The sequence below is a fragment of the Hippopotamus amphibius genome, chromosome 11, assembly GCF_030028045.1.
Source record: "Hippopotamus amphibius kiboko isolate mHipAmp2 chromosome 11, mHipAmp2.hap2, whole genome shotgun sequence".
NCBI classification, from domain to species: domain Eukaryota; kingdom Metazoa; phylum Chordata; class Mammalia; order Artiodactyla; family Hippopotamidae; genus Hippopotamus; species Hippopotamus amphibius.
Window position 1 is genome coordinate 114,790,133 of NC_080196.1, and position 25,675 is coordinate 114,815,807.

Sequence of the window (25,675 nt, forward strand, 5' to 3'; positions counted from 1 at the left end):
CTGCCCGCGGGTGTGAGGTTCCTGGTGTGTCCTGGGTGCTTACCCTTGGTCGGCTGTGTGCCTGCGAGGGCCCTCCTGCCTTGCAGCTGCTGTCCGCACTCAAGGACGGGGTCGTCGCAGGGCACACGCTTCTCGTCCGGCGGAGGCGCGTTGGCTGGTTCTCAGTCCTGCTTCCCTGTCACGTCTGGGCTCGGCCTGGCCTGCGTCCTAGCAGTGTCACATGTCACGCTGCCGTCCACGGTCCGTTTTGAGTGAACTTCTGCCCAACGTGAGAGTGTGTGGGAGAGGCCTTCTCTCCTGCGGGCTCGTTCCGCGCCTTGCTGGACGCGGGACTGTGTTTCCGTGGGTCTGTTGCTGGGGGCTCTGTCTCTTCCATTGGTCGGTGGCACCTGTGCCTTCTCTCGGCAGGAGGCTCTCGCCTCATGTGCGGCGTCAGCTGCTCTGTGTTGACATCGAGCCCCTGCAGTCTTCTTCCTCGGCCTGTCACTCGATGTGTTTCCCTTGTCAGCAAGGCGTGTTTCTCTCGCTGCTTTCAAGGTTTCCTTGTTGGACTGTGATGTGTCTTAATACAGATGTAGAGGGTTCCTCCTGCTTTGGATTCACTTAAGTCTTGAATCTGAAGGTTTCATGTCTTTCTTGCCAAATTTGGGGCATTTGTTTCCGGCCGTTATTCTTCAAGTACTTTTTCAGCTCTGCACGTTTCTCCTGTCCTTCCGGGGCGCCAGTGGCGCGAGCGAGGAGACCCCGCTTCCCGCGGGCCTGAGGCCGCGTGCGTTTCTCCCCGCAGCCTGTCTCCTGTCCTCCAGGTGGAGCAGCCTCTGGGCATCTTCGGCCTCCGGCTCCCTTCCCCCGTCCCTCCGTCGAGTCGCGCTCCCCACCCGGTGTACGTTGCGTGGTTTTCACGTCTAAAGTTTCCGTTCGGTTCTTCTTTTTATCTTCTGTGTCGTTACGGAGGCTTTCTGTTTTTTTCATTGAAGTGTGCTTGTCGTTGTTTGTTGAAGGTTTTTTTTTTTATTGCAGATACTTTAGGATTTTTGTCAGGTAATTCTCTCATTTCTGTCACCTCAGTTGACATCTCCGGGTTGTCTTTTCCAGTCCGTTGGAGATCCTCCTGGTTCTTGGTGTGACAGGTGGTTTTCGATGGAAGCCTGGACAGGGTCGCGTCTGCGAGTCTGGGCCTTGCTGAAACCGGCGCACAGCTGGCCCTCGCCGTCTCTGCCCCCGGGCGGACGTGCAGGCGCCCCTCCCGGCCGGGCGGGACCGGAGCCCAGGGCCCCACTGGGCCTCTGCGGGCCCCTGCCTGGGGGTGATCGTCCCTGTTGGCGGTCGGGCGGAGGTCCGACACAGTCTGAGCCTCCGGTTTCTGCAGGTGGGTGGACTCCGCTGACCCTGCAGCACCTCGTGGGCTTCCGTATCAAATGTGACGTGTGGGAAGAAAAGTGATAGGAGGCTCCTCAGAGCGAGAAACGCCTCCCCCTCCGGCGCCTCTGCGGGGTGGGGCGGGCTCCGTGGCCGGGGGTCCCGCGGCGGGGGGGGCGGTCCTGTCCCGGAGGCTGCGCTGTGGGTGTTTCCAGTGCCGCTTCCCGGGACGAGCGGAAAGCACCGGAGAGGCCCCGCGGGCTGGGCGCGGCTGGGCGCGGAGCCGGTTCACAAGCCACGGCGCCTCGCTGCCCCCCGCCCTGCCCCGTCTGCGGGAGGCGCGCGAGCCGTGACGAGCGGCTGCCGCCGGCCCTCTGGCCACCGGTCCGGGCTTCGTCCGCTGCTGTTCACCGGGTTAGAGAGTAAAACCCAGACTTCTTTAAAACACTCACCTCCCTTCATCTTAAAAGAACCATAAACCACTGCGTGTTCACCCCTTTCTAATGAAGACTGACCTCCCCAGGTCGACAAGAAACGTGACGAGAAGAGTGGCTTGTTTGCTTCTCTGCGACTCTCTGGCTTAGCCTCCTTCCACCCGGTGTGACCTGCCGTCCAGTGGGGACGCAGGACGGGGTTCTGGCCTCACCCGGTGTCTCTGGAAGAAGCAGAATCCTGTGGGTGCCCCCCGAGTGGTGGCCAGTTTTCAACATCTTGCACAGGGAAGAAAATCGTGCCTTTTCAGGTGTTTGCGCGCAGAGCCTACACACCTGCGGGCTGGGCCAGGGGCCGCCCCCAGCCCACAGCTCAGCCCGCGCCCAGGCCCCGGTGCCTTGAGGACCCGTCGGCCCCCCCCACCCGGGCCGCCCTCTTTGTGTAGAGGGAGCACCTTCTCACCTTGCCCGTTCTGATTCTGAAGGGAGACTGTCATACGTTTGTTTTTAGTAAAAAGATACTTTTGCTGTTTTTGCATATTCATAGGAGGAGCTTTGGGTGGTAGGAGCTGATGGCGAGTGATGGGCGGTGGGTGTGGCCTGAAGGGATGGGCGGTGGGTGTGGCCTGAAGGGATGGGTGGTGGGTGTGGACTGAAGTGCAGCCAGTTGCCCAGGACAGAACACAGCACGTGTGGGTGTGTGGAGGCGGGTGGAGTGTTGAGAGGCTGGGGGCAGAGTCTGGCTTCGGAACAAGCAGGGGGTCGGCGGTTTTTAGATGGTCCTTCATATTTCTGGGTCAGAAATCTTGACCGCCATAGGGTCGTGTGTGGTTGGCCTGGTGTAGTGGCTTCCTTTCAGTCTTGTGATGTAGCCTTATTACCGCCATCTTTCTTCAAAGTAACGAGGTTGTACTGCGCTGTCTTCAGTTTCCTGGTGGCAGTGAGGTGCCCACAGCTGGCTCTGGAGGAGGGCACAGCTGCCCGCTTCACAGAGCCCTTAAATTCTGAGGCGTCACAGGCACTGACACGTGTTGGGACCTAATGCGGGATGACAGCGGGGGAGGGGGGTTCTAGGAACTGTGCCAGGTGGAACAGAAAGGAACGGTCCTCAGAGGACAGTCACTGTCACGTGAGCCTGGGCTCGGCTCTAGGAGAGAAGCATCCTGGACGCAGAAGCTTGGCTCATCATACGTGTTAATATTTAATAGTTGAATAAAACCGCACAGGTAATCCTGAACGTTCTGTCCTCTGGACGGATGGACTCTAACTGCAGCCAGGGCGTTCTGTTTCTTAAATTCAGTGCCACATTGTTTCTGTTTTTACAGCCTGGATGGTATAGAAATGGTTTGTTTTTTTAAATCTTATGGCTGCTTGGCATTACTTTGAGGATAAATAACACTCCGGTCGGTTTCTGGGCGAGTGTTCACCATCTCTCTTCACCTTTGCCCTCTGTTCTCAAATGAGTCCCACCAGACAGATGCGCTGAACGGTGCGTTTTGTTGATGAGAGGAAGTAGGTGTTCACTTTCAGCCTGAGAAAGGGCGCGCCTGACCTGCACGCAGCCTGGCTGGACCAGCAGGGATTTGGTTTCATAAACAAACCCTAATCAAGCCTGAGTAGCTACCGTCCACGAGACGGCGTGTGTTCTCACAGCTGATGCACCCTGTGTGTGTGTGTGTGTGTGTGTGTGTGTGTGTGTGTGTGTGTGTGTGTGTTGTGTGTCTGCGCGCTTACCTGTCCCGAGAGTCAGGAACCTGATTCAGGGCTGGAAAGGTGATTTCACACCAACGCTTCTCACGTGGAGCCTGTGAACTTCCTTTCAGAGCGGTTCAGCCACGTCCGCAGCAGCTGTTTGGTGGGGACCTGCCGGAGAGCCGAGACGGAGAGCAGCCCGGTCCTTCCAGGAGGAAGCGCCAGCCCAGCATGTCGGAGACCATGCCGCTGTACACGCTGTGCAGGGAGGACCTGGAGAGTATGGACAAGGAGGTGAGCCCCGCCCGCCCACCCCGCGCGTGGCCACGTGGTCTCTGTGGGACGTTGTGGGGAAGGAGGTGATGACGGCAGGCAGTGAGCCGTCAGTGTGGCGGCCACACAGGAGACAGGGTTCTGATCCCAGCTGAGAGCCCCGGGGCCCCCGGCGCTGTCTGGGCTGTTGCTCACAAGGGGCTCCTGGCGTTGGGTGGGGGCGGGGCTTGGGTGGCCCCCACGTCCCCGGGGCTCAGGGGCCCAGGACGAGGCACCCAGCCGCTGCCCTCTCGGTGCACGTACGTTTTGGAAACACACCCACATCGTGACTGGGAATTAGCTGTTACACCACTAACAGGTTTCAGGCAGTGTTGGCAGAAGTGGTGTTTTTTTTTCAAATGCTTCATTGTGGGAATGATGACAGTAGAACGCAGAACACCTTTTGAGTTGAAGATTAAACACAGTGGGGACTCTCCGTAGGACCAAAACAGAACTACAGATGGTTTTGCAGGTCGGTTGTCTGTCTCTGGCGTGCGCGGGAAGCAGCAGGCGTGCCGTCAGCCTGCCCTTTGTCCCGCGCGCCCCGTGCCCACCCCGGGGCCTGCACGCCCCTTGTCCGTTGTAGGTCAGGCCCCTCAGGGGAGGCCCCGGCCTGTGCGACTTCATTCTGGGGCTCCCGTTGTACGCAGGGACCGCTGTGGCAGCCACACCTCACGTCCCACTAAACGGAGCCGGGCTGCAGCCAGGACAACCCTGTCCTCCGGCCCTCAGGTCACCGTCGTAGAGGCAGGTGGCGCGCCACAGCCACTCGCCTGTTCACACGGTGTCGGGGACGCCAGGGAGCACCCGGAGGACGGAGGCGCGTTTCAGTTTCTTTCCAGCGGTAGCAGAAAAATGTTGTATTCAGTGTAGAATCCTACAAGGAATGCAGACCATCACCAGCAGATGATAATTTATCCTGTGGTGCTTAAACCTGCTTTCGATATGCCGGATTCCTGTTTGCCATTTTCTGCCTTTTTGAGCATTTAGCCAGTGCATGTCTGCGGTTGATTCCTAAAAATGTTTTCTCCTAGAAAAATTTCTTTATCCATAAACCTGTCTTCTTGATCTCGGATGTTCCTTATTGTACACGAGGGGAGCTGCCTGCTGGGGGAGTGGGGGTGGTGGGAACAGCTGGACACGCTCCTCCTCCTCCTCCTGCCCCTCCAGCCTGTTCCTCCCGGGTGGACGGGGCGGGTTCACTGCTGGGCCCCTGCGGAGAGATGGGTCAGTTTGTCACTTGTTTATTCCATGTCAAAGAGGAAATCTTAATACAAGATAAAAGTGTTAAATATACTTTCCATCACTCTGAAACCCGATTTCTCTTTTAGAAATGAAAATTAGTCTTAAAACCTTAGATTTGGCTATTCAGAAAGAAAGGTTTTGAAGGAGAGAGAAATCCTTGCCTTGGGATTCCCGTGAACACAGCTATCGGGTTTTTTTTTGTTTGGGTGGTTTTGGTTTTTTTAATTTATTTATTTATTGGCTGCATTGGGTCTTCGTTGCTGTGTGCACAGGCTTTCTCTAATTGCAGTGAGCGGGGGCTCCTCTTCATTGCAATGTGCAGGCTTCTCATTGCAGTGACCTCTCGTTGTGGAGCATGGACTCTAGGTGCACAGGCTTCAGCAGTTGTGGCACGTGGGCTCAGTAGTTGTGGCACACGGGCTTAGTTGCTCCACGGCAGGTGGGGTCTTCCCGGACCAAGGATCGAACCCATGTCCCCTGCACTGGCAGGCAGATCCTTAACCGCTGCACCACCAGGGGAGCCCACAGCTGTTGTTTTATAAATGAGAGACTCGAGAGTCAGTGTCCAGCGGTGTTCAGGGAGTCCTGCTCGACTCCGGTGAGACCGCTCGGTCAGTGCCCGGGTGTCAGGTGACCAGGAGGGCAGGCACCCGGCTCTCCATCTTTCCTGCACAGCTGGGCGGGGCCGTGCGGGGCTTTAGGATTCAAGGCGGGTCAGAGCCGGGCAGGGGGGCCTGCTGGGTGTGGTCAGTGGGGCTGCCCGTGTCCACCACCTGCAGCGCTGCCTGGAGAAGAGCAGGCTGTGGTCCCCAGGGCTTCCCACTGGACGCGAGGGCCCCGTGGAGCCACAGCGGGTGGCTGAGGCCAGAGAGGTGCTCACCCCTCTTAAAGTTCAGCGGGACAGGAGCGCGGGAGGAGGGCACTGCCTGTGCTCACCCGGGCGCTGCTCTGAGCCTGTTGTCATTGTGTTTTACTCCACCAGCAGGGGCCCTCAGGTGGCCTGGGACCGGTGCTGAGTAAACGCTGGGGACCACGTGGGGGCTCTGCGGCCAGGGTGTCCTGAGCACACAGGCCTCTCCCAGCCCCCGGCACCCTGGAGCCTTTATTCCCAGCCCCCCTCGCTCTGCCGTCGGGGTCTCAGCTCCTTCCACCAGAAGGCACATCTGCAGCCCCGAGGTGTCTGTCGTCCAGCCTTCCCTGACCCTGGTGAGGACGGCCGCTGTCCTTGTGATGCGCGCCGCGCAGCCTGGCGTCTCAGATCAGCGTCTTGCAGACCCAGGGTCTGAGCCGGATCTCCTCGCTGCTTCTTCCGAAGAAGTAAAAGCCTATGCACATCTAGTGTGACTACCGCTGTTTTGTCCTGTTGATGCCATATGATTATGTTTGTGTATTTTGGTTGACACGGAAAGGCTGTTTGCGGAGTAGAGCGCCCAGCGACACTGCGCCTGCCGTGGTTCAGGCGGAAGCCGTGAGGGTGCGGCCTGTGTGTGTGCGCAGTGCCAGCCAAGGAGGAGATGATGGACTTTATTTTATAGGCTGGGGCTGCCTTGCCTCTGTTGACACGTAGGTCTTTGTGGACCAGTGAGTGCCGTCTGGCAGCACATCGAGGTCCTGTCTCACTCCCCATCTGTGGACAAATAACACATTTCACTGGGGAAACTGAGGCCTCCGACACAGGTTTGCTGTCTGGTGGGTTAAAGGCTTTGGTATGAAGTAACCACAGTGTCCAGCGGTGGCCCCTTGACCCCGGGAGGCCACCCCTGCACAGGAGCAGAGGTTTCGCCTGCTGCCCTCACCGCCGTGGTCCTTTCTGCTGCCCCGGGGACGTCTGCAGAGTCGCTTCTCGCGCCCCGACCGCGGGTCCGCTCTGTGCTGGCGGCAAACTGCCATGTGAGGATTACATTCTGAGTAGAATGGGCGCATTCTCCACGGGCTTCCAGACACTGAGAAGAAGCCAGTGTATCCCAGAAGCTGCACGAAGACCGGCGTCGGGGGAGGGCGGCAGGCGCACGCAGGGTCTGGCAGGGCTGGAGAGCACGCTTGAGGGCAGGTCAGTAGCACGCTCGTGATGCTTCCCCCAAATCACGACGCCTTGCAGGACCGATGTGGCCTGCCGTCCCGCGTGGCTCATTTAACGTGGTTGTTTCCCAGAGGTCGTGGCGTCTTCTCACAGCGTGATTTGCTGGTGATCAGTTCTGTCAGCACGAGGTTTCGGGACCAGGCAGACGCACAAGAGAAGCGTGGGAAGTCCTCACCGCGTCTGCTGCTCGGTGTCTACCCGGCAGCTGCGGTGAAGGGCGGCTGGAGACGCACAGGGGTGCACGCGGTGGGAGGCGGCACACGCCGGGCATGCAAGAGGTGGCTGAGCGGAGGTGGGCATGCACGGACAGCAGGCGTGTGGACGCGGTGGCCCGGGGCGCTGCCCCCACGGCCAGCGCAGGGTTGGACTCTGCTGCGGTCCTGCTTGACAGCAGCTGCATCTCACGGCTGCAGGCGCACTGAGCACACGGCACGCCCTCCCTCCTCTGCTGCCTTCCTGCGACGCACGCTCTGCGGTTGCTCGTATGTGCGTGTCTGTCTGTCTGTCTCCCGTGTGCTGCCTTGGTTTCCAGCTCCATTTCTGCTCCTCCCACTTTTCCCGTCTTTGAATATTTGTTAGGAGTCGACTCCAGTTTTGCTGGGTGTGGGGCGGACTGGAAAGACACGAAACTCACGTCTCCGTCCACAGCCAGCAGGACAGAACTTTCCGTCTTAGCCTGACGGGCCTGGTCACCTGCTAAAACACAAAACCCTGTTCTCCAGAGGTTCTTCCAGGACGTAGTATTCAAGATGTCCAGGGCACGACTTAACAGTCAACATGTGAACACAGGAACGGGTGATTCCCAAGAGAGTGACAGCAGGCGGCTACCCGGGCAGCCCAGATGTGGGGGCCGTCAGACCAGCACTACGGCAGCGGCCGTGGCCGTGGCCATCGGGAGAGGCACAGCCTTGAAGGGAATGCTGACCACGAAGAGGAACGCCAGGGACACGTCAGAACTGAACACGTGCTCAGGCAGGCAGGTGCGCTGAAATTCACCAGGAGGACCCCTAGGGACGGGAGTGCCGAGGAAGGACTCGGAGAATTTGAAGACGGGGCTACAGCAGTCACCTGAGGAACAGCAGGAAAGCAGACTGGGCGCGGGGTCAGAGTCTCAAGGGCACCGGTTCAAATCAGAAGCTGAATGTTTCTGTCCAAGTGGAAAAGAGGGAGAGATCAGTATGGAAAAAGTACTTGGGGAAATAATGGCTGAAAACCTCAAATTTGGTGATAGACAAGAGTGTACTGCCCTTGATGGCAGACACCAGCTTGGCCAGTTGTGGGACCTCCTCCAAGGCGGTCACAGTGTCCGGGCCCCTCCTCCCCTGGGATGGACGCTGTGGGAAAGGCCGGCTCAGGGGACACGGGCGGGCGGGGGCGCCCCGACTTGCCCCTCACCGTGCACGGGCTGCGCGGAGCTGACGTGAGGCCAGGTGCCGGGTGTTCCTAGCGCCTGCTGTGTGAGCGGTGCGTGTCTGCAGAGGCGGCGTGCTGTGTGTCAGGACAGCTGCGCCTTCTCCTTCTACCCGCGGCCCTCGCTTCGCCGGGCTCCCAGTGTGGTCTCACTTCTGTTTTGCAGCCGGGTCAGCCTGGAGATCAGAGCGAGGTCGGTTCTCCTCCCCGGACGGTAGCCTAGCCCTGGGGTGGAGCAGGTGCCCCAGGCCTCGAGGCTCCGTGTGGGGAACAGACTCCCAGAGCTCGGTTTCCAGCAAAGTCAACGTGTCTAACGCCGTGCCGTCAGTGTGGGCGTCGGGCAGCCGGAGCCCTGCAGTCACTGCTGTGAACTCCAGGTGTTCTGAGAGAACACACATTGGGCTTCAGGAAGGAGACTTGAGACCGAAGATGACATGTGAAAACAACATGTTAGGATTCCAGCAGTGACGTCAGAGTCCGTCCCTCGTTTCCCAGAGGGCCCGGCCTGCGGGGACCGTTGAGCGCCGAGAGCGGCTTGGGACCCGCCTGCCGGGGTGTTTCCCACGGGAAGCTTGAAGACTAGCTAGACGTGGGTATGTGCACGGCTGCCTTCTGGTCCCTTTTTCCGCAGCATGGAAAGCGTCGTCGGAGAAACTAGTTTAATAGGTTTGGAAGTGCATTTGGTTTTATTTCGTGAGAATGCAGCACAAGAAGGAGGATGGCCGGGATGTTTGTTCTGGCCAGGAGAGAGATGCGTTTGTGTCGGCCTGAAGACCTTTCGGGTGGTATCATCGCTATCTTGATAGAGGTGTGTTGCCTGAGGCCAGAGCTTAGAATTCACGCAGGCGGTCCTTTGAGTGGCGTCCTCTGCAGGCGGTGCTGTTAGTCGTTTAGAGCCGCGCGCGCGTCTGCCCGCGGCCCTCTCCTCTGCCTCACGGCTGTCCTCCAGTTGCTCTCCGGTCTCCACCAGCCTTTACAGCGCGTAGATCTCTGCACGGCCCTCGCTGTGTCAGGTTCCCTCTCTGCAGGTAAAGTAGCAGAGCTGTGGGAAGAGGAAAGTGCCGGGACCGCGGCTGAGATGAGGCCGGGTCCGCTGTGGCACCCGCCCCCCGGCCGCCCGCATCCTGGACTCGCTCCGTTTCCCTTTCTTCTCCTGTTTCATCCCGCGACCGCCTCACCTCCGTGGGTCAGAAGCTGAGATGAGTTTCACTCGCTCTTCACACTCCCACATCTTCCAAGTCAGTGGATGGGAACATTCGTTCGTACTCGCCCTTCGTTTGAGAGATTTCAGTGCTTGTACTTCTCTTCACGTGCTCGCTTTTAGGTTGTTCCTTGAGATTTCAAAGTATTTACACAAGTGTTTTTAAAATAACGTTTATAAAGTAAATGGCTCACTGGGTGACTTTTCCAGAAAGTTCCAAGAGGGGAGCAGCAGCGGGGGAGCACACTCCAAGGGGATTTAGGTGAGGCCAGACCTCCTGCCCGCGGAGCCTGCACTGGCTGCTGGTCCCGGTGCTGACGCCACCCAGCCAGGAGCCCTTCCTGGGGGCCGCACGGCCCAGGCCGGCGTTGCCCTGACGTCGGAGCTGCTGCGGTTGTGTGCTTCAGGCAGATCTAAGATGACTGGCTTTTTTAATTCCTTCTTTTCCCTTGAAAAGATAGGATGCAGAGTTAGAGGCCTTAAGTATTTTCAGAGCAAAATTTAATAAATAATAGGTTTGCTTATCAAAGTAAAGTACAGCCAACTAAATATTCCGGTGAAGAGTAAATGCCAATAACTTGTTAGAGTTAATAAAACTAGATGCGTTTTGATAAGTGCCTTTAGCTTAACCCGAGAGGATATGTTACATTTAAAGATCTTGTGGCCCCGGCGATAAAGCCAGCACTTTAACTGTGGATTGCAGTCTTGCCGTGTTTTAACTCATGAGGTCCGTGTATGGCCTCCCTTCCTGAACTACGTGCCCATAGATCTGAAACTGGAGACAGGGGCTCAGAGACGTCGGCGTTGGCCGGAGCACGCAAGGTGTGGCTGGTCCTCGCTGCTCTGTGTGGGGGTGTCCCCCCGCCTGGCCTGTCCCACTTCCGGTGCCTTCCTCTGAGGCGTCCCTGCCGTGCACTGCCGGTCCACGGCTCTCACGGGGAAGCAGGCCCAGTAGAGCCACAGGGAGGAGCAGGCGTGCAGGGCACACACCCGCGAGGGGCCATGGCCCTGAATGTGCTGTGGGTGTGGGCGGGGGTGCCGAGGGCACCCCTGGTCCCGGGTTCTGGGCCTCACGGGCACCCTCCACCCCCGACTCAGGGCCTGCTTAGAAATTTGTGATTTGTTGGGTGATTTGTTGGAAGAAGTCCGAGTTCTCATGGGTTAAGTCCATCAGGCAGCCTTCCTTCCTCTGCATGTTTTCTGAGCTTTAAGTAGCCGTTACGTCCCCGTTACGTCCCCGTACTTTAAAGTTCAAAAAGCCTGAAAGCCTGCGTGGGTGCGGCCTCCCTCACCCCCCGACGGCCGCCCTTTTCCTCTCCGGCCACGCGGCCCTCCCGTCGGTGTTTGGTGGGACCACAGGGGGTCATTCCCTGAGCATTTGGCGGACGGTCACTCCGGCCCGGCTGACCGGGGTGCGGGAGCACCCGCCTGGCTGTGCTCGGAGGCCGTCACCCCCAGCTGCCGCCGGCAGCCGAGAAACTCAGGACGCCCGGAGCCCGCACGGCCGGCCTCCGCTTGGCAGACACGGCCTCCTTCCCGGCTCCAACCAGCTCAAGCCGCGGCGGCCCTGCCGCCCGCGTCAGACACAGGCGCAAGGGGTGGTCACGCGTCCTTCTCAGCAGCCGGCCGCCTGGTGGTTCCCACGCCCACCCCCGCTCGCATGTCCGAGCGCTCGGGAGCCTTGGAATCGGGGACGTGGTCGGGGACAGGCCGGCGGCAGGTCGGGAGGGCCCTGAGCAGCAGCGCCCCGTGGGCTTGGGGAGCGCCACCCTCCCCTGCCCCGAAGCCCCCGCGCCCCGCGCTTTGAGGGTTTTAGGGAGGCGTCCTTGGGTGGGGCGGGGGGTGGCGGAACGTTCCAGGCTTCTGCTCAGGCTGGTCTTCCGGGCAACCAGCCCCACGCCCGAGTCCACCGCGGTCGCCTCGTTTGGGCAAAGGCTGCTGCCGTCATCCGGGAGGTTCTGGGCGGTGGGCGCTCTGGCTGGGAGCCGGGGACAGAGGCCTGCCAGCAGAGCTCTCCTCGTTTCACACACGGGGCGGCTTCCCAGGTCAGACTTGTTCAGCAGGGACCCCGTCGGAGGCCGTGAGAGCGCGCTCATGCTGACTGGCGGGGCGTGGGGTCTCTGTTCCCTCCTGCAAAGGGGTGCTGGCGGGTCCGCGTTCAGGGGACGTGGGCCTGTCTGGCGCTCTCTGCTGCCTTCCTCTTCGCAGCCCCCGACCGCCCTGGCTTGGCGTGTCCGTGAGCAGTGCGGCCTGAGGCCTGTCAGGGGAAACACGCGGGCGGGCCTGGACGCAGCCGCGGGGCCCGGGGCCCAGGGAGGCGGGCGCAGAGGCGCGACAGCCTGCGCCTGCGTCGGCCCCGCCACGGGCCTCGGGCCTCGTCCGTGCCGCCCGGCGCCGTGCGTGAGCGCGTCCGCCTAAGTGCGGACCCCGCGCCGGAGCCTCGCGGCCCGTCCCCGGGGGGCGGGGCGTCTGCGGGGCGGGGCGTCTGCGGGGCGGGGCGACGCGCGGAGCCCTGGGAAAGCTGCTGTGTGCCTTTGCCAGGTGGACGACATCCTGGGAGAGGGCAGCGACGAGAGCGACAGCGAGAAGAGGAAGGCGGGCGACGCGGAGGAGGAGGAGCGGCGGCCGCCGCCCGCGCAGCCCGAGGCCCCGGGGGCCCGCAGGGGGCCCACGCTCAGGTCAGCAGGCGGCGAGCGGAGCGCGGCGGACGGCCGGGGGCCCAGGTGAGGGCGGGCGCCCGACCGCGGCCCCTTCCTCCAGCCGAGCCGCGCCGCGCGCCGCGCGGGGGGCGTCTTCGGAGCCACGGCGAGGGGCCGAGACACCTGGAGGCGTGGGTCCGGGCCGTCCTCGGGGGCCACGGCTCACCCTCCCCTTCCTGAGACATAGAAGCGCACTCCAGCTGCTCCAGAAGCCTGCATTTGTGGCACGGATTCCTATCAGGCTTTTTAGGGTTCAGGTACCACCCAGGCAGGCGGCACTCGTCCCCTTCACCGAGTGCGTAGCGTTGCTGTAGGTGGGGGTTCTGCCTGAGCCCCCGGTCACGTCTCGGGGCTGCCGTGTGGGGGACCCAGGACGGGACACGGGCGGCAGCAGCGTGTCCACGGACGGCGGCCCCACGCTCCGTGTCCCGCTGTGCGGCGCGTGTGCGGCTCCTGTGCGGCTGCTTGTCCTCCCACGGTTTCGCGTGTTCAGAGAGCAGGTCACGGTGAGGACCTGACCCCACGTGACTTCACGCGTGTGCCGGGGGCAGACCGCAGGCAGCTGTCGACACCAGGGTCTGCTCTCAGGGTTGCTCAGCTTGTGTTACTGAATCAGGCAGGCCGGTAGGATTGTGCTTTCTTTGTTATTTTATTGACTTGTGTGTTTATTGACGTTTGTTTGGTTTCGGCCCCACAGCCTGCCGGATCCTAGCTCCCCAGCCGGGCATCAGACCTGGGCGCCCTGCAGTGAGGCACAGAGCCTGAACCACGGGGCCTCCGGGGCGTCCTTGTGCTTTCTTTTCTGAACATCTTTTTGTTTTACTTGATTAGATGACTACCTCACTTTTTCGTTTGCTTTGTTTTCTCCATTTTTGCCTGTTTCCAAGCCTCTCATCTCAGTCCTCCCAGAGACGGGCGCCGCCATCTGGCCCGCGCGCCTGCCTCCCTCTCAGGACCCGCCGTCCCTGTCGCATGCCCTGCGTCCCCGCAGACTCTGCCTCCGCCGGGACCTGTCCGGCCTGACACGTCGGCTGTCCTGTCGGGGAACAGACAGCACACGTAAAAAGCGTGGCTCTTGGGGCTTCCCCGGAGGCGCAGTGGTTAAGAATCCGCCTGCCGGTGCAGGGGACACACACGTTAATGTTTTTAAAAAAAGTGTGGCTCCCTCAGGCAGCCCGGTTACAAAACAAGGTTGGGCCCGAAACCCCGCAGCGCGTGGAGGCAGGACACACGCTGTTCTGTGTGTGGGAGCTTCTCGGAGGAGGCGGCCGCCTGTGCTCCGGCGGGAGAGCGTCGCGCAGCTGTTCGAGGAGCGGACTTTAACGTCCGCGCTGGGGACGGCGAGCCTCGTGTGAGTGTCCCACTCGGCTGTGTGTTCAGCTCACGCGAGGCTTCCGTGGGGAGCCGGGGCCCCTCCGAGCCATCCGCGCCCAGAACCCCGGTTCCCGTGCTGCGGGCTGGTCTGGGCGCCTGATGCCGTGTCCTCTGCCAAATGAGAAGAAAGACGCCAGGCCTCTTCTCTAAGCCTGGGGAGGCAGGCCGGAGCCCTGGGGCCAGCGTCCTGCTGTGTCTCCCCCCAGTCATCTGCCCGCCCGGGCAGCAGCTCAGGGCCACGCTGAGAGAGCCGTGCCTGCCGTGGTGTGGTGCAGCCGTCAGGGCCAGAGGTGTGTAGCCTGCACCCGCCGTGGCTGCTCTCGGCCCTGGCATGGTGCCCAGGAGTCCAGCTCCGGGGCCCACTCTGGGCAGACGTGGGGCGGGCAGGGGGCACCCCCGCGTCTCTGCACGGTCTTCGCTGTGCCCGCTGAGTCACGTCGTGGCGTAGGGCCCTGACCTCGGTGGTGTGGGGGTTTGAGGTGATGAGGGCGAAGCCCAGAATCCATCCGGACGCCATCCCTGCCTCTGGGGCTTCCTCCTCTGTGGCCACAGAGACCCCCTCATCCCGTCCCCGCCTGCCTGGCTGCTGTTGTGTGTCCTCCTGTGCGCCCTGCACTGGGGGGTGGGGGGCTGTCCGCCCTGTGCCTGGGGACCCCGCCCTGTGGGGGGGCTTCACCCTGCACCCCGGGGGGCCCCGCCCTGCGCCCGGCCAGGAGCCAGGCTCTCGGGCCCATGGTCAGGTTCGGAAGTTCATCCCTTTCTCTGCATAGAAGTCGGCAAATGTGGTTTTCTGCTTCTGTTTTGTTTTTGTCAACCAGCACTTGAACTAGAAGTGTAGATGTGTTGAAATTTTCCCCATAGTAGCATTTTTATTTGAAATTAAGTGAAACATGTTTTGGGAGTTTGTTTTGTTTCTTGCCTGCGGAATCTTTCGATCCGTGGTCTTTGCCACGTGTGGTGGCGCCTGGGTCGCGGATCGGGCTTCTCTCCCAGCGGGTGGCACGTCCTGCTGGGCCCACGTGGCCAGGCTGTTCTACAGAATCTTAGCGTCACTGAAGCGTGAAGGTGACTTCTCATGGAAGGAGGGGAGGGGGACTTTCACTCGTCCACCAAGAGTGGGTCACTCTTCTCTCAAATGCACAAACGTCAAGGCCCCTTCATGCACAGCAGCTGGAGGGGCACCTCCATTCCTTGAGGTAAGTCCCTGAGTGAAACATCCGGCATTTGTGTGGGCGACACTTGCCCAGACGAGAGCCGCGGGGCTGGCCGGGGGCTCGCACCCTCACGTGGAGACAGGTGCTGAGGTGCACAGAGGCGCTCACGCATGGGAGGCGTCCTCAGCACCGGGTGGTCGCCTGGGCAAGGTTGTCTTTAATACGTTGGGAGATTTGTCATCTCTGACGATGGAGGAGACGCAGCCCTGGTGGTGCTTGTGGCCAGAGAGCAGGCCCAGTTCTGCTGCTGGGGCTTAGTCCGTCCGCAGGCCGCCTCTCGTCAGGCCTCCGCCTCCACCCAGCTGCTGCGTCGCCGTCAGACATCTTCCACCTGCACTGCCAGCTGGTGGCCCTGGCACCAAGGTGCTTGGTTCAGGCTCTAAATTCCCCGTTTATCCCCCTGCCTGTTCATGGGTGGCTGCGTCCTGGGCACGTGGGCCAGTGCCATGCTCCCCAGGCAGTGGCTGAGAAGCTGTCCTTCTGTTACGTGGACACGTGACCTCCCGTCAATTTGTGTATTGTGATGTTTGATCTGCGGTCGCCGACAACACCCTGGTGAGCACCACGGTGCCCCAGGCCCTGCGTGCGCAGGCTCATCCGCCAGGTGCGTTTCTGAAGGTGGAATCGCCGGGTCGGGAGGCCTGTGCACGCTTGACCTGACAGCTGCTTCACGTTGCCCTCTGACTGCAGAGGGAGGTGCCTGTGGTGAGAGGCTGTCCCACAGCCCCTCATCACACGGCACTTCATGACGATGTCTGGCCCTCGTGACTCCAGGAGAGGGGGCATCGTTCTAGTTGTGTGCGCCTCCCTCTCTCCGCGCGCTGAGCATATGCCCGAGGCCGGACCTCAGGGATGCTGTGCTGTTCCGGGGGGCGGGGGGTGGGGGTGCAGCCGCTTCACCAGAACCGTGCAGCCTGGGAGGTGAGGAGACCAGAGCCCGGGGGCTACAGCGTAGTAGCTGAAACATCCAGTTTCCAGCGAGAAGAATCACGAGACATCAGAGAGACAAGAAAGATCCACAGACGGGACAGAAGAGGCCAGAGAAGCTGCCCGAGAGGGAGATCAGCCATCAGAGGAACAGACGGGACTTCGGAGGAGCCGATGCGATGTGTTCCCGGAGCCACAGGAAGACGGAACTGGGGGAGAGACCAGAGGGTGGGGGAGGAGCGGCGTCTCCGACGGGGCACCCCCCGGCGTCGGGTGTGCACGTGGCCGGACCCGGGGACGTGAGGACTGGGCGTGTAAACGCCCCCCAGCACGTGCCGGGAGCTCCGGGCCCTCCTGGTTCAGCAAAGGGGGCCCCACCTGCGCGCTTCTCAAAACCAGTTGCACAGATGCGGTCTGGGTAACTTTTCCTTGGAACGTGCCCTTTCACCCTGCGGCCCTGACCTGCTCACACGCCCGGGAGCCTGGGGGCCGTGTTACAGTGACCGGCACGTGCATCTCTCTGAAGAAGCGGCAGAGCCTCCGATGCTGTCATGACTGCAACCCCCGCCTGTCTCTCTGCCTCGGGGTCTTGGACGGCCTTCCACACCGCAGGGCAGGTGCTCCCGGGCGGTGCGTAGCGGAAACTGCTGGATCAGATCAAGCGTCTCCTCTTTGTTTAATAACTGCCTGTTTTTCAGAGTGAGAGGGACTGCTTCCTCTCAGGTCCTTGCATATCCTCATCACGCCAGGCAGCGGTTCTTACCCTGATGCCGTGTTCCTGACCCTGCGCTCACACCCGGTGGGCGCCCTCGGGTGCCGATGCGCGGGCCGGAGCCAGGCGGGCAGCCGCGCGCATGGGGGGGCGCTGGGTGGCAGGAAGTGGGCGTCCCCCGGGCGCGGCCCCCCCTGACCTCTGCCAGCCTGGGGGCGGTGTGCGTGCTGACGGGCACCTTGGTTTGCTTTTCAGATGAAGCAGTGGTGTCTTTTTCAGTGTTTATTGTCTTTTTTTTTGCCAGTTGCCCTTTTCTGTTTGGGGAGGTTTCTCTCAATTAGGTTGTTCCTCATCTCTTGTGAAAGCTCCTTTGTGTATCTTAGGTCTTAGGTCACAGACGTGACAGTCTTGCACGTCATCTTCCCAGCCTCACGTGTGCTGTGACTGCATCTCTAAGAGAGGCATCTTTTGGGGGGTCTCTTCTCTTCAGATATCCCCAAACCATAGTTGGGTGTGTGTGGGGGGGGGTAATATATATTTCTATACAACGTAAGTTTTCTTTTCCATAATTAGTGCTACAATTAGCTGTCCAAATGCTAAGTAATTAAACTCAGCCCATGCATTAGAAATGTACTCAGAAATTAACTCAAAGTATATCTTATAGACCTAAATGTAAAACAGAAACCTGTCTGCTGGCGGCTGTCTCTGTGTCCCTTCCCAGCGGCCCGTGCCGCTTCAGCCGCTCGCCCCTCCCTCTCCTCCTGGAACCCCCCTCCCCCAGGCCCTCCCTCCCCTCACCTGCTGTGGGGTATTCTGTTACCTGCCTGAGGAGGGGGCTGCCCTGGTCCCCAGCCTGTGCCCTCGGGGCTGTTCCTGGCGCGAGGGCTGGCGGCCGAGGGGCAGGGGAGTGTGTGCGGCGCGAGCATCTCACGGTGCGTGTGCTTCCTCTGCAGGGGCCACAAGAGGAAGCTGAACGAAGAGGACGCGGCCAGCGAGTCCAGCGGGGCGTCCAGCTGCGAGGACGAGGAGGGGGGCAGCTCGGAGGCGGATGAGATGGCGGCCGCGCTGGAGGCCGAGCTCGGCGACCTCATGTGACCGCGGGGCGGGCACGCGACTCACTTCCGCCCGGGGGCCGTCCTCGAGGGGCTGCTTCTCCTCCAGGAGGACGTGCCTGTTTGCAGAGCTCCACCTGCAGAAACACATTATTTTGCAGAAATGGGTGTTTTTAAAACTTTTACTACAGGAAAGCCTACTTTTTGAGGACGGCGTTGCGGGGCGCGCGGGCCATGCCAAAGATCCTTGTTGAGCCCACGGAGCTGCACAGCAGAACGGGAGTCTGGTCTGTTATCAGGAAGAGGGGCTTTGGGGGTGTCTTTCCCTGTAAATACCGCAGCATATTACTTAGGGTGGAGGCTGGGGGTCCAGCAGGACGTAGAGGGGACGTAGCAGGAACCCGGCATCTTCCCGCTTTTCACGACTGGATGCGGAGTGTGCACGGAGTTTAAGCGCGGTGTGCCTAGGCGTGTGTGGCAGCTGAGCGAGGACAGGCCTGGGAGCCCTGGCCGCCCCCGGGGCCCTGCAGCCCTGCAGCCGGACCGCCAGCTCCCTCCCACGGGCACCGGGACAGAGGGCACTGCCCTCGCGGGAGCCTGTGGCTCCTTCTGTTTCATATGTGACCCAGCAAACAGATTTTTCTTTCATTTAATAAAAGTCCTTTTTGTAAGCCTTCTCCTCTGCGCCGTTCCCTCACCGAGCGGGCGGGCCTCCTGGCTGGTTCTGGTCAGGGAGCTCGTGGGACAGAAGACGTGGGAAGATTCCCGCGAGAATGACCACAGCCTTGGACGTTGAATCAGAAAAGCAGACGATCCTCTCAAGCCAGGTGGTGGCTGTTAGTCTCTCCCTTACTGCACCGCAGCTTTAGGCACGCAAAGACCGGCGTTATTTCTAACCATTAGGTTTATGGAAATTAGATCTAAGACACCCAAGGAAATCAAAGGCAATTCTGATCCTAGGAACTCTGTGCTGACAAGGCGTGAAGCTCGTCATCTACGGCGTTTCAGCCAGACCACATGCACACACGTGGCGCTGTCCCTGGGGTGGCGGGTCTCACCACAGGCCCCGTGTGCTCAGGTGGCTCCAGTAGGACCAGCCCGCTACCGTGACCTGAGACCCCGGGCGCTCACCTTAGGCCGAGGCACAGGGGCAGTGACGGTGCTGAGTTCCACGTCTTGCCTCCTCTGAGCCTCCTAGTCCTTCGTGTGCAGTCCCTCCAGGTGAGCTGCAGGTGGAGCAGCCCGAGCCAAGGACGTGCCTGTGACACCATGGTCCTGTCGTGGGGAGGAGGAGCCCTGGGCCTGGGCTGGCTGGGGTGTTAGCTAAACAACCGTTTGAAGCCTCGATTAGAGACTTCATTGTTGAATCACCAAGACGTAGCAGGTGTGCCTTCTTCAACTCTTATCTAGATCCGCAACACAGCAAACCTTTTTCTTTCCGTTTTCTGGGCTAGTTACTGGATTAAAAGTGAGTGTTAGGCTAAGGCTGTGCCCTCTTTACACTCTTCAGTTGCCAGTAACAGTCACAGCTTCAGTGGGCTTGTCTTCCCACATTGACTCACTTGTCTGAGACGTGAGGTGGAGCTTCAGGTACGGCTGGATCCAGGTGTTCACCAGACGCTCAGGTGTCATTGAGAACCTGAATCCTCTCCCTGGGGTTCGTCCTCTCTTTGATGGGCAGGTGCCGCCCACCCTCCTGATTTGGGGTGGGAGCTGGGGAGGCGGGAACCACAGTGCATACCGGATGGGTGCGGGCTGGCAGACGTCAAGTGTCCAGGCAGAGCCCCTGCCTGGTGTCCTCACTAAGGTAAGTGTACATCTGTGTACTTGGCCATCTCCACACAGCAGTGGTGAGGCCCCAGGACTTCCAGTCAGAACCAGTCCTGTGGAACAGAAGGGGAGACCCCTCTGATGGGTCTGTATCAGGACAGAAACAGTGAACCTGAATAACCGCAAGGTGTCCTGGCACAGCACAGCCTCTGGGGCGGATGCTCCTAAGAGGGTCTGGTGTTGGCTAGATGTCTCTTTGCAGCCTTGTTCTCAGTGGAGAGCGCTCGGGGGGCTGAGCCGTCCCGGGGTCGGGATCTTCACTCCGCAGCGGAGGAGCCGGCTCCCGGGAGAGCGGCAGGTGGCGCCCAAGGTCTCCAGGGCCCCTTCCGCCTCCTGTGGAGGTCGCTGGGGGACCTGTGCCCTGACTGCCAAGCAGAGAGAGATGCACTTAGGTCAGGGAAATGCTGGCTGATTTGTGCAACCCCTCCAGATGACATCTTTTCTGGAAATTTTAATGGGAAACTTGAACTTGCTTCCCTGAACATAAACCTCAGGCTTTATGCTTAAAACGGCTCTCTGGAAATTTGTGACCAGAAATTGGGAGAGAGAATCCCTTAGGTCCATGAGAAATCTTGTTTGCACAAGCAGATCATAAATTTAAGCCACTTACAAACACTCAAAAATCTGTAATACTGGAAATGTGATGAAATTTTCCCCTCTTCCTTGAGAAATGGAATGTTGAAATTTTGTGTAAACGTCGGTGGATCTTATGTCCCGTCTGAGTTTCTCACGTTAAGTCTTTAAAACAACCGTGACGCTGTGTGGCATGGGGGCACCTGCTGTGCGGGTCTGACCCGTCTGCAGGCCCACCCTGCTGGGAACCGGGTGTGCGGGTCCGGGGCCCCGGTGCTCCCTGTGGGACCCAGGCCGCCCCACACCAGCGGGAGCACGTGGAGGACGACCGGACTTGCCCACCTGTGTTCCAGGAGGGCCGGCTGCACAGTACCGGCGCTGTATTCTCAGTCAGAATCAGTTCAGCGTGGACTGCCAAGCGTGTGCGTGTGTGTGTGCGTGTGTACACACGGGTACGTGCGCACACACACGTTCAGAGCTGCAGAGCTGGCCTCTAAGTGAAGCTTTTCCGTTCTGAATATGCTGTCCAGGTAGACTTTCAGGTTCAAAAACGGAAACAAAAGACGCCCAGAGGTGTCAGTCACGTCCAGCGTTTACGGTCCTTTCCTGTGGTCATGTGCCTGACTTTTTAAAATTAATCTAATTGTGTCAACTTTTAACATAGACCATCAAAGATAAAGAAGAAAAATGGCTGTAGCCCTGCCACCACATTCGCATTTCAATGTGTTTTTTTTCTTATGCATATTGTTTTCATAGAATTTAGTCTTTAGAGCAGCTTAAGGCGAGAGCACGACTTAAGGGGAAGGTACGGAGGTTCCCTGTGCACCCCTGCCCCCACGTGGACGGCCTCCCCCGCCACCAACACCCACCAGACGGACGTTGTCACACCTGGTGGACCTGCACCCATACGTCATCACCCGCAGTCCACAGTTTGTGTTAAGATTCACTCTGGGTGTTGTACTGTCTGTGGGCTCGGACACGTGTAAAGAACGTATCCACCACTGTGGGGTCTCACAGAGTGTTTGCAAAGCCCTAAACGTCCTCTGTTCTCCCCCCGTCCCTCCCTCCCTCCCGCAGCCCCTGGCACCACTGATCTGCTCACTGTGTCCGGAGTTTTGTCTTTTCCAGGACGTCCTGTGATTGGACACACAGTGCCCAGCCTTTTCAGATTGACTTCTCCCACTCAGTAACACACGTCCACATCTCCTCCGTGTCTTTTCATCGTTGAAACCAACGTGCAAGGCAGGCTGCTGGAAGCTCCATGAGACAACCTGCTTCCTTCAAGAGATGATTTGCAAGAAAAGCACTAGAGATGGAGGGGAACCTATTGATGAAAGATGGAAGCATGTCCGCCAATCCCAACACGTGGGCGTGTTTGGATCCAAATTCACACAAACTGAGAGGACACACACACACACAGCGCAACAACAGGAACTTTAAACACGAACAGATACGTGAGATTAATGAATATCATGCACTTATTTTAGGTGAAGTGCAGCTCTTTTAGGAACCCCCTTTTTAAGAGAACATACCGAAATATTTATGATGAAATGACTCGTCTGGGGTTTGCTCCGGCACATACGAGGCACAGCGGGCAGGCTGAGGCTTGGAGGGGAGCAAGGTCCGCGTGATTTTCACCAGAAAAGCGCGCGTTCTGCCTACTTTGTGTGTCTAATAAAAGGTGACGACACCATGAATAAAGCCGGTCAGTCTGAGTTTTAAAGACGCGCAGAACAAGGCCAGCTGCTGCGTGAAGGGACGGTTCCGCTGGTCCCCACACCCCAGGCTGCAGACCCAGGCCCCAGGCGTCCCAGGGACCCCGGGTGGGCAGGCGGGCTGGCCCCCCTTGTCTGCTCTCCTCCCGTGGGGCCCCTGGGGCCCGAGGTCAGCAATGTCTGTGACCCACGCCGGACACGCTGTGGTGCTCGCTGAGTCCTGTAGCTCCTGTGAAGCCCCTGGACACACGCACACGTACGTGTGGGAGCACACGCGTGCACACATGCGTGTACGCACACGGCCCCGCCCCGGGCTGGCTGGTGCCTCGTCCACACAAGACAGTCTCCCGCGGGCTCGGCCCTCGGACAGCCGCGCCCACGCGTCCTGTCGCCGGCCAGGAGCCCTCCGTGTGGAGATGACGGCCCCTGAGGGTCTGGCCTTCAAGGCTGAGCTCTGAGCAGCAAGACAGGCTGACGAGGGCATCCTGTGACGTGTCGCCGGGGAGGCTGGACCGAGGTCCAGGGCACGTCCTGCGCAGCAGCTTCCTGCCTGCCGTCTCCCCGGAGACGGTGGTGCTCCGGAAAAGTCGGCCGGGATTGGAGGGTGGGGACGACCTGGCTTCCTGCCTGTGCTGCGGGGAGGGGAGCCTGGGGTCACGGTCAGGGCGGACCGGGGTCAGGACCCCCCCGGCGCGCACCACATGGGACAAGCGGCCCCCGATGGGCCGGGTCAGCCCTGCAGAGAGGGCCCCCCCATGAGGTCCAGGGGCCCCGACCGGCTCGTCCTGCGAGGGGCCACCCCACAGCCGGTCAGGGTCTCGGCCTCTCCCCCTCCCTCTGCAGACAGTCCTGGTCGCCCGGGAGACGCCGCGAGGCAGGTCCCGCCCAGCTTCATCTCTGGGGGTGGAGCCGCGTGGCCGGGCAGGCCTGGGGCGGCGGGGTGGGGGTCAGGACAGGAGAGGAGGGCACAGCCCGCACCCTCAGGACCAGGCCCTCCAGGGGCCACCCCGGCTGCTGGGGGCAGCTCGGCCTCCGACCCCCTGGAGGGTCCCGGGCTGCAGAGCCGGCAGCACCCCCTCCCCGCGGTGGAGCCCCCACGCCGGCCGGGGTTTCCGCGTGGACCCTGGGCGTGGCGCAGGCTCCTGACTCTGGGCTGAGGTTGGCACGTGGCCTCGGTTCCTCTCTGTCCCCACAGCAAAGAGCCACCAGCCTGGACCAGCACGGTGGGCACCGAACCCTGCTGTTCCCAGAGTCTCGCTCCGAGAGCGCGGATGTCCTGAGTTGTGTTCCCGGTCGGTGACGCCGGACGAGGGGGAGCCAGACCACAGCTGCTTTATCGTTCGAAACAGAGTGGAGCCTGGCCGAGGGGGGCGTTTGAAGCCGTGGGCCCCCAGGGGCGGAAGGACCCCAGCTCCCAGAAGCGACTCCACTTGGGCCCCGGGATGAGATGACGCGGGAGCCTCTGTCTGAGCCCCGAGTGCCGGGGGTGCCGGCCGGACCCCGGGCAGCGCCCAGTGACCTGTTCCAAATCCAACAGGTTCCCTGGAAGCAAACAGCATCCGTTACTCGCCCCTCCCCCCCCCCCCCCCCCGGTCTCCCAGCCCCTCCCCTCCCCCCGGGACTCTGTGCTGCCGCCGCGGGGACGTCTCGAGGACCCCGCAGGCGCAGTGGGTGCTACTGTCTGTCGAGTGAGTGATGGCAGCGACAGCAAGAATGGAGCCTCTGGCTTCGGGGAGGGTGTCGGCTGCGCCAGTGGGCCCCGGATGGCGCCTGTCGGGACCCTGGTGGCGGCCGAGCTCGTGCCCTTCCGACGGCGCACGTGAGGGTCTGCACACAGGACCCAGTGTGGGGAAAGGGTTTCCTGCTAAATAATCAGTGGCGGGACGGCAGGAACGGCAACGCTTGAAACGTCGCCGGCTTCGTGCCCTGACAGGCGCCTTCAGCACCGAGGAAATGATGTGTGACGTCATCTTTTCCTTTGCTGAGAAAGTCACTTGATGAAAATGCAGAGCCCGGGGAGACCAGCGCTCACCACGGCAGGTGTTTATCTTGACAAGCACTTCTGGCGAACGCGGTGTCACGGGCGGCTCACCCGTCCAGGTGTTACAACCTGCGCTTAGCGACTGGAGAGGAGACAGTCCCCCCCAGCTCCGCTGTCAGCACCCACACCCGGAGCGGCTACAGGGAGCGTCTCGGAGAGAGAGCAGACTCCCACCTGGGCCCCCAGAGCCGACGGCCCCGGGCAGTGCCAGGGCGCAACCTGCGGGGCTGAGAGCCTGGGAGGCCGGGCTGTGTTGGGCCCCACCCCCGACCTGAGCCCGTCGGGCAGGGGGCTGGGTCCCCAGGACCACCACCTGCCCCTGCTGTGCCCGCGCGACCCTGGGCTAACGCGACCCGTGGCCGTTTGTCACCGGGGTCGGCGGGTGGGAAGCTTGTGCCAGGAGCCCGGCCGCCTGAGCCCCTGGAGACACAGTCGTCCCCCAGGGTCCCCTCTCTGACCGAGTCTGGCCCAGCTCTGGCGTCTCCTCGGTCGTCAGGCCCCCTCGTGCCCTCCGGGTCCTCGGTCTTTGTCTGTCGCCACCCAGACCTTTCCACAGCGCGGCCAAGGGTTCCCAGGCGGCCCTTCAAGGTGGGCTTTCTTCGGGTCCCCGGGGCCATGGTGGGGGCCGGTCACCCTGTGTCAGGACTGCGGTCAGAGCAGCGGCCGCCGGCTTTCTGCTCCATTTCAAACTTGTTGGCGGGCGGGGGAGGTTTCTGAGACCTGTGGCGACTCTGCCCGTCATCAAGCTTCTGCACTGATGTCAGCCGCCGTGGGTGGCCTTGCAACCGTTGCTGCTGTGGTTTTTGCCAAATAGTGGAGCCCTTGAAGCACAGCCCGCTGTCCGGGGGCCTCTGGCAGCCGCGGGTCCTGAGGTCCCTGCCCACCCGAGGTCTGGGCGCACTCGGGGGATGCGGGGGAGACTCGGCTGCAGCCAGGCCGGTGGCAGTTACCCCCGCACCACACGGGCTGGAAAAAGACAGTGCTGGTCTCCGGCACCCAGGACATCCTCATAAATACTATCCAGGTGAATGAACGCGTGGTCATATTTGCTTTGAAAGGGGAAAACTAGAATGACACCTCCTAATATCTCAGCTACATAGAGGAGGTTTTAGATTCTTATTTGTTTTGGTTTTTTGTTAGTTTTTGTTAGTTTTGTTAGTTGTACCTTGGAGAGCAGCCTGGATGAAGAAGCTAGAGATACATCCCAAGGTTCCCTCAATGTCGGCCAGGCCCTCCGTCCCCACGGCGGGGTCCAGCTGTCAGGGCGGTGGGTGCCCGAGGGCCTCTAGAACCATCCACACCCGCTCTAGGCAGAAGGCAGGCTTGGCAGCTGCGAGGACCCCTCCCAGGTGATCAAACCAAAGACACCGTGATGCAAAAGTGCAGAGACATGTCCCACACGCCACCCCCCAAAGAAAGAAACCCCCCGTGATGTGACGCGTGGAGTCCTGAGAGATGCACCTTTGAGAATTCCAGGACATGCTCAGAAAGGAGAGGGCTCAGCGGTGAGGAAGATCTCCCCAGGGACAATGGCTAGAGTCGGGGGCCCCGGAACACCCAGAAAAGGAGGGATGCCAGCTTCGCGTTCACCTCCCAGTGGAGGAATCGGCACTGCGCGCCCTCGCTGCTGGGGGGTGGCCGGGGTCTGGCTTCTCCCCCACATCCCTTGAGGGCGAGACTAAAGTGGGTGGAAGGTGCTGAATGAGATTACAGTGGGATCAAAATCGGGGCCTACGAGGCCAAGGCACCTGAGGGCCTGACAACCAGCATGCCCAGTGGACGCCCCTCCACAAGGACAGACGCGGCGA

At 60.8% G+C, this 25,675-nt stretch overlaps 1 protein-coding gene across 7 annotated transcripts in view; it reads left to right on the forward strand.

The window, feature by feature from the left end:
• The window catches only part of CTDP1 (CTD phosphatase subunit 1), a 43,287-nt gene extending 24,917 nt beyond the window's left edge, over positions 1-18,370 (forward strand). For 5 of the 7 annotated variants that reach the window (XM_057698467.1, XM_057698464.1, XM_057698470.1 and 2 more), the window contains 3 exons: positions 3,614-3,776; positions 12,272-12,453; positions 17,610-18,370. In XM_057698467.1, the coding sequence (XP_057554450.1) occupies positions 3,614-3,776; positions 12,272-12,453; positions 17,610-17,751 (487 nt within the window). In that variant the 3' untranslated portion in view covers positions 17,752-18,370. The remainder of the gene's footprint in view (positions 1-3,613; positions 3,777-12,271; positions 12,454-17,609) is intronic. The other 2 variants (XM_057698468.1, XM_057698471.1) reach the window with 2 other exon arrangements.
• The last annotated feature ends 7,305 nt before the right edge of the window (positions 18,371-25,675 follow it).